Source organism: Sciurus vulgaris (genome assembly GCF_902686455.1).
Source record: "Sciurus vulgaris genome assembly, chromosome: 5".
Lineage (NCBI taxonomy): Eukaryota > Metazoa > Chordata > Mammalia > Rodentia > Sciuridae > Sciurus > Sciurus vulgaris.
The window spans coordinates 62,487,783-62,495,748 of NC_136465.1; the positions used below are offsets into that span (position 1 = coordinate 62,487,783).

Below are 7,966 nucleotides of genomic sequence, written 5' to 3' on the forward strand. Positions count from 1 at the left end.
AATGGCAGATATATACTTTTGAATGGAATTTCTAGAAATGAAAAATATAATAACTAAAATTAAAAATTTACAAGAGATAAATAGATTAGATACTACAGAAGAAAAAATAGCTTAAAGAAATAGCAAAAGAAACTATTCAAACTGAAGCACAAAGAGAAAAAAAGAAAAAAGAGAAACAGTATCAAGCACTCTAATTTGTGTATCAGTATTAGAGGAAAAATATTTGAAGAAAATTCTCAAATACAATGAAAACAATAAACCCACCAAAAAAAAAAAAAAAAAAAAAACTCAATGAATCCAAAGCAGGATAACCACACTACACAAAGGCACATCATAAATTGCTGGAAACCTGTGATGGTATACATCTTTTTTTTTTTTTTTTAACTTCTTTTTTATGAAAAGGTATGATTCTTCTGGAGTCTTTGCTAATTACCCCAGGTAACCAAGAATTTCTGTAGCGACTTCTCAGAATTTAAGGTCTTTTAATTCTAATACCTAGGAATTATTCAGTTTATGGTCCACTTCTTTTTTTAAATGGCTATAAATTTTTTATTTGTTCTCATTAATTATGAATAACAGTAGAATGTATTACACTATATGGAGTATGACTTTCCACTCTTCTGGTTGCTATATTTAAAAAAAAAAAAAAAAAACTTTATTTTATTTTTACGTGGTGCTGAGGATTGAACCCAGGACCTCATGCATGCTAGGCAGAGCTCTACACTGAGCCACAACCCCAGTCCCCATTCTTCTGGTTGTACATGATGTGGAATTACATTAGTCATGTACTCATATATGCACATAGGAAAGTAATGTCTGATTCATTCTACTTTCTTTCCTATTTTCCCATTTCTCCTCCATTCCCTTCATTGCCCTTTGTCTAATCCAAAGTACTTCTATTCTCCCCTGCCCACCCACCCCCTTATTGTGAGTCAGCATCAGCATATCAGAGAGAACATTCAGCCTTTGGTTTTTTGGGATTGGCTTATTTCACTTAGTATAATAGTCTCTAGTTCCATCCATTTACTGGCAAATACCATAATTTCAATTCTCTGCTGCATCTATTTCCTGCCATTCCGACACTTGACATGGTCTGTTGGAGTAGAGGATCCGACCCTTGACATGGTCTGTTGGAATAAAGGACTCAACACTTGACACAGTTCTGTTGAGCGTCCTCTCTCTTGGGTGCCATAGGCATGGCATGTCTCTACGTGTAGTTGCTTTTTAATAATAATAAATATATCATTTAGAAAATTATTGGAAAAACATTGGGAAGGTTTTACTGTATTGGGACACAAAATAGTGCCCAATAAAAATTTGGCAATAGTACATAGATAAAATATATGAAAATAAACCACTGTAGCTGTGTTCAAATTAAAAGGAGCCTGTGATTGCTTTAGTATAATAATAAATGGATAAAGAGGCATTTCTCTGATCTTGGATGTGGTGTTTAGCCTTTGTTGCTTTCTTAGTTTCAATAGTTGATTCTAGAGATACTTTACATAATAAAAACATTTAGGTTAGTCATAAGTATAATTTGTGCTTTTCCTATGTTTAGTCTAATTCTTTAAGAATCAGAATAAGACTGTAGTCTATTATATGAAATTAGAATAGACTACATATTAACTATAAGTTGATTTCTTTGCCCTTTAATAATAGTAAAAGTTTCTCACTGTTAAACACTGGAGTTCATGGTGGGGATAGTTTCTTAGAAAATCTAATGATGTGTTTGTTCTGAAGGTTGAAGACTGGCAGATCATGGTGCCCTCAGCTTAGCTGGAGACAAAGTTGTTTCAGTTTAGCTGGGAGACCAGGTTGTTTTAAGCTAGCTGGGAAATAAGGTTGTTTTGGTCTGGGCTGTCATACAGAGAGAATGTGTACTTTGAGAAGAAGCATAGATTGTACTTTTGAAGGTTTTTCTTATTTTAAACCAACCATAAAATGATATGATCATTAGTAAAGAACAATATCTATAAAAAGGCTGGCAGAAAAAATAAAGACAGATTCAGCCTCAGAATGTCTGGTGTCTCTGTGTGCTGTTTCTCCACTGCGCCAATGCCTCCCATCCACCTAGGATCCCCAACCGTACTAGAGCTGGACCCCAGCAATTCTTTATGGTTAAGTAGTATTCCCGTGTGTGTGTGTGTGTGTGTATCTATATATATATATATATCTAGATATATATATATATATATATATATATATGTCACATTTTCTTTATCCATTCATCTGTTGAAGGGCTGAAGGGCATCAAAGTTGGTTCCATAGTTTAGTTATTGTGAAATGAGCTGCTATAAACATTCATGTGGCTGTCTCACTATACTATTCCTATTTTAAGTCCCTTAGGTATATGCCAAGAAGTGGGATAACTGGGTCAAATGGTGGTTCCATTCCAAGTTTTTTGAGGAATCTCCATACTGATTTCCAGAGTGGTTGCACCAATTTGCAGTCCCACCAGCAATGTATGAGTGAAACTTTTCCCCACATCCTCACCAATATTTATTGTTACTTGGTATTCTTGATAATTATCATTCTGACTGGAGTGAGATAGAATCTCATTTGCATTTCTCTAACTGCTAGAGATGTTGAACATTTTTTCAAGTATTTGTTGACCAATCATATTTCTTCTGTAACATGCCTGTTCAGTTCCTTTGCACATTTATTAATTGGTTTTGTGTGTGTGTATGAAATTTTTTTATATCTTTATATATCCTGGAAATCAATGCTCTATCTGAGGTGCAGGTAGCAAAGATTTTCTCCCAATCTGTGGGCTTTCTTAGTGTTCTTGGATGCTTCCTTCACTGGGAAGAAGTTTTTTAGTTTGACAGATGGTATAAATCTTAAAATTGACCACATGACAGGGGATAAAAAAACCAAAAACCAAAACAATTCTGCCTTTTATAAAATAAATATAATTCATTAACTCCCTAATTCTCCAAATCATTTATGCTTTTTAATGTCAGACATGATATACTATAGCAAAGTCAAAGGTAGTTAGTGAAGTTAATACAACATCCCTTCATGCTCGAAACACCAGAAAAAATAGAGATAGTCAGAACATACCTCAACATTATAAAGGTTATTTATGTTAAGCCCCTGGCCAACATCATTCTTAATGGAGAAAAACTTAAAGCAGTCCCTTTGAAAACTAGAACAAGACTAGATGTTATATTCAACATTTTGCTTGAAATACTAGCCAGAGCAATTAGACAGAAAAAAAAAATTAAGGGGATATGAATAGGAAAAGAAAAACTCAAACTATCACTGTTTGCCCACAAAATGATTCTATATTTAAAGGATCCAAAACACTCCACCCGAAAAATTCTAGACCTAATAAATGAATTCGGAAAAAAAAAACACCAGGATATAAAATCAACACACATAAATCTAATGCATTTCTATTCATAAGCAATTAATCATCTGAAAGAGAAATTAGGAAAACAACTCCATTCACAATAGCCTCAAAAAAAAAAAAAAATAAAGTACTTGGGAATCAATCTAACAAAAGAGGTAAAAGACATCTACAATGAAAACTACAGAACATTAAAGAAAGAAATTAACAAAAACCTTAGAAGATAGAAAGATCTCCTGTGTTCTTGGGTAGGCAGAATTAAATTATCAAAATGGCCATACTTCCATATACAGATTTAACACAATTCCAATTCAAATCCCAAAGACATGCCTCACAGAAATAGAGAAAGCAATCATGAAATTCATCTGGAAGAACAAAAGACCCAGAATAGCCAAAGCAATCCTGGGCAGGAAGAGTGATATAGGAGGTATCACAAAACTAGACATTAAACTCTACTGTAGAGTAATAGTAACAAAAACAGCATGGTATTGGCCCCAAAACAGACATGTAGAGCAATGGTACAGAATAGAAGACACAGAGACACACCCAATAAGTACAGTTATCTCATACTAGACAAAGGGGCCGAAAACTTACAATGGTGAAAAGATAGCCTCTTCAACAAATGGTGCTGGCAAAACTGGAAATCCATACACAGTTAAATGAAATTAAACCCCTATCTCTCACCCTATACAAAACTCGCTCAAAATGGATCAAGGATCTAGGAATTAGACCTGAGACCCTTCACCAAATAGAAGGGCCGAATGTTTATCATGTTGGCTTAGGACTAGACTTCCTTAACAAGACGCCCAGAGTGTAACAAATAAAAGCAAGAATCAATAAATGGGATGAATTCAAACTAAAAAGTTTTTTTCTCAGCAAAGGAAACAATCAATAATGTGAAAAGACAGCCTACAGAGGGGAGAAAATCTTTTCCACACACACTTCAGACAGAGCACTAATCTCCAAAATTTTTATAAATTAAAACTTAAGAACTTAAAAAACTTTACACCAAAAATACAAAGAACTCAATCAATGGGCTAAGGAACTGGGCAAATACTTCACAGAATAAGATGTACAGGTGATCAACAAATATATGAAAAAGTGCTCATCATCCCTAGTAATTAGAGAAATGCAAATTAAAACCACCCTAAGATTTCATCTCACTCCAATTAGAATGGTTATTATCAAGAACACAAGCAAAAACAAGTGTTGGCATAGATGTGGGGGGAAAGGCACACTCATACATTGCTGGTGGAGTTGCAAATTGGTGCAGCCACTCTGGAAAGTAGTATGGAGATACCTCAGAAAACTTGGAATGGAACCACCATCTGACCCAGCTATCCCACTCCTCAGTTTATACCCAAAGGACTTAAAATCAGCATACAACAGTGATGCAGCCACATTAATGTTCACAGCAGCTCAAGTCACAATAGCTAGATTGTAGATCCAACCAAGGTGCCCTTCAACTGATGAATGGATAAAGAAACTGTGGTATATATACACAATGGAATATTACTGAGCCATATAGAATAAAATTATGGCATTTGCTGGTAAATGGATGGAGTTGGAGAATAACATGCCAAGTGAGATAAGCCAAGCCCAAAAATCCAAAGGCTGAATGTTTTCTCTGAGAAGTGAATGACGATATATAACAAGGGGGGTCACGGCAGGGGGGAAGAGAAGAATGGAGAAACTTTGGATGGTATAGAAGAAAATGGAGCAGAAGGGGGTGGAGGAAGGAAAGATAATAGAATGACACAGACAGTATTACTCTATGTACATGTATGATTATATGAATGGTGTGAATTTACATTGCATACAACCAAAGAAATGAAAAGTTGTACCTCATTTGTGTAAAATGAAGCAAAATGCAGTCTGTAAAAATAAAAATTTATATATATATATATATATATATATATATATAAAGAATATGCCTTATCTGTGAGTCTAATTTAATTCAATACAATAAAACCCAAAGAACTGGAGTGAAAGTCAGGACAACTGAATACTATCTCTAGATTATAGCTACCACCAGGAGAACATTAATAAATAGCTTAATTTACTTCTATTTTTTTAACCCAATGTGTAACAGTTTGAAAAAAAAAAAAACAGTTGTAACAACTTCAAAGAAGATGGAGGAGAAGGGTAGAAAAAAGGAAGACAGTAGAAAAGGAGATTGAGTAAATTATGTGCATGTACAAATATGGCATGATAAATCCATTTTTATGTATAATTATGATTTACAATAAAAGAAAAAATAAAAATAAAGAAGATACGAATTAATTCCTCACTACTTCTGTAAAATGTTTCAAGAGGTTTAAATTGCAAGATTATGGTTCTAATTTGCTATGGTTTAAATACCCCCTCCAAAACTCATATGGAAATTTAAACCTCAATGCAACAATGTTAGGAGAGGTGGCTAATAAGAGGACTCTATCCTCCTCAATGGACTAATAATGTTATCAAGTTCCACCCCCTATTTCCCTTTTCCTTTCTCTTCTCACTTGTCCTTCCACCATGTTATGACACAGTGCAAAGGCCCTCACAAAATGCCAGTGCCATGGTCTTTGACTTCCCAACCTTCAAAACTGTGAGAAATAACTTTATAATTTACACAGTCTGTGATAATTGTGTTACAGCAACTATTAAAACTAACAGTCAGTCATTTCTAAAGTTCTTTTTAAGGATCATTTGGTACAACTGTCACTAAGGAAATAAAAGAACCAATCATAGCCATTATTCAATATTACTATATTGGTGCTTTTAATAAGATTTTATATTATATTACTCAACATTTAGAGGTTGAATAATTCTTGCATTTTTTTCTAAATTGGTAATAAACAAAATGTGTTCAGTAGTTTTGTAAATAACATTTTAAGTTTGAAAGTAAAAAAAAGTAATAGGAAAGCTTATGAATGAACATATATTACAAATTGTATTTTTATAATGTTATTTTTATTTAAAAAGTAGATTAGAACTTAGTAATAGCCTACATGTAGAAATAATTCCCCAACTGTAAAATTTACTAAATATATAAATATTAACAAAATAGTTATTATCTTCTAAGGATGCAAAATCAATGAAATTAGGAAATTCAAATCTCTTACCAAATATCTTCCGACAGGAAAGAGCAATCACTAGCTTCATAACTATACACAATAGATCCTGTGAATTCTAAGAAGGGGAGGTCATCTTCAAAAACACTCTTCTGAATACATGCCTTCAGTAAAATAAAATTCAAAACAGATACAAGTAAAGTTCATATCAAATAATAAATGTTCACCAAAATAATAAAGTCCACTGAAACAGTCAATGTACAATTCTGTTTTATAGTTAATGCTTTTCTAGATAAGGTCACTTTAACAAAATCTATGCCATTGTTAAAATTATTTTTTCTAATAAGTCTATTTTTAAACTTCTCATCCTTTTCATAAAAGCATTATTTCACCCAGGTTTTTTTATCTGGTAATTATATTATTATTCTGTATGTAATAATATGGCCTTAAAATGCTGACAACTGGTTGTCAGAACTTAATTCTAAGAGGATTTAAACTGGTTTACCCCAAAATTTCACGTATGTTAGTGTTTCTAAATTATCTGAATTAGAAAAAACTACTAAGGCCAACCACGTAAATTGGACATAAAAGGGAAATATACAATAAACTCAATTAAAATTTATTACTACTTACCCATTCAACAACTAGATGCTGGTTCATTCACAACTGACCTAAATAATTACCTGAAGTTTATGAGTGGGGTTGACTCATTCTACAGCCAGATTTAAGTTAAATTTCCTACCTGAAAGAATAATCAATAAACAAAATACCTTTCTTTCTTCTACAGCACGTTTCTTATTCTGCACTGACATCCATTCAGGAAATTTCCGCTGCTGTGGGTTTGTTTCCAACTCCTTTTCATCCATTTTAAAATGCCCTAGTTGCAAAATTAAAAAAAAAATTAAAAAAAACAAAACAAATCTTTGAAAGAAAACTCAAGAGAGAGCTGTATCAATGAGACTTAAAACTGGACACACATAATAAATTATCACATCTAGGCCCAAGTATAGTATAAGTGTTGGAATTGCAAAATAAACATAATATTATAGATCTATTAAGTATCTGTCTTTTAAAGCAAGTGGGTTATTTTAATTGAGTTCTTTCTAAAGTCCCAGCAATTTCAAAATTCTATTATTCTATGACTTTAATCCTTTCAAATAACCTTTACCTCATTAACAAAGAGAAACCTTGGATATATGAAATATTAAATTTTTTTCAGCTAGGTACTGTGGGCACATGCCTGAAATCCCAGAGACTAAGGAGGCTGAGACAGGAGAATTGTAAATTTGAGGTCATCCTTGGCAACTTAGTGAGACCATGTTTCAAAATAAAACATTAAATGGGCTAAGGATGTACAGTGGTAGAGTGTCCCTGGGCTCAATACCCAGTACAGCAAAAGAAAAATAAAATCAACAACATTAATTTTCTGTATATAAAGATTATTATCTAAGATCAAAGTAAAGTAAGCAAGATCATTAGATTTATTTACAAGTACACTTGAAAATTTCCTTTTAAGACAGATAATAGCTCTTTGATATTAAGGATTTTTTTTATTACG

General features: G+C 32.9%; 1 protein-coding gene across 5 annotated transcripts in view; it reads right to left on the minus strand.

The window, feature by feature from the left end:
- The window catches only part of WRN (WRN RecQ like helicase), a 132,674-nt gene extending 125,307 nt beyond the window's left edge, over positions 1-7,367 (minus strand). For 2 of the 5 annotated variants that reach the window (XM_079140207.1, XM_079140206.1), the window contains exons 1-2: positions 7,179-7,359; positions 6,460-6,572 (exon numbers count right to left, since the gene is read on the minus strand). In XM_079140207.1, the coding sequence (XP_078996333.1) occupies positions 6,460-6,572; positions 7,179-7,274 (209 nt within the window). In that variant the 5' untranslated portion in view covers positions 7,275-7,359. Of the gene's footprint in view, positions 1-6,459; positions 6,573-7,178 lie in introns of all 5 variants that reach the window. The other 3 variants (XR_013763849.1, XM_079140208.1, XM_079140209.1) reach the window with 3 other exon arrangements.
- Positions 7,368-7,966: the final 599 nt, after the last annotated feature.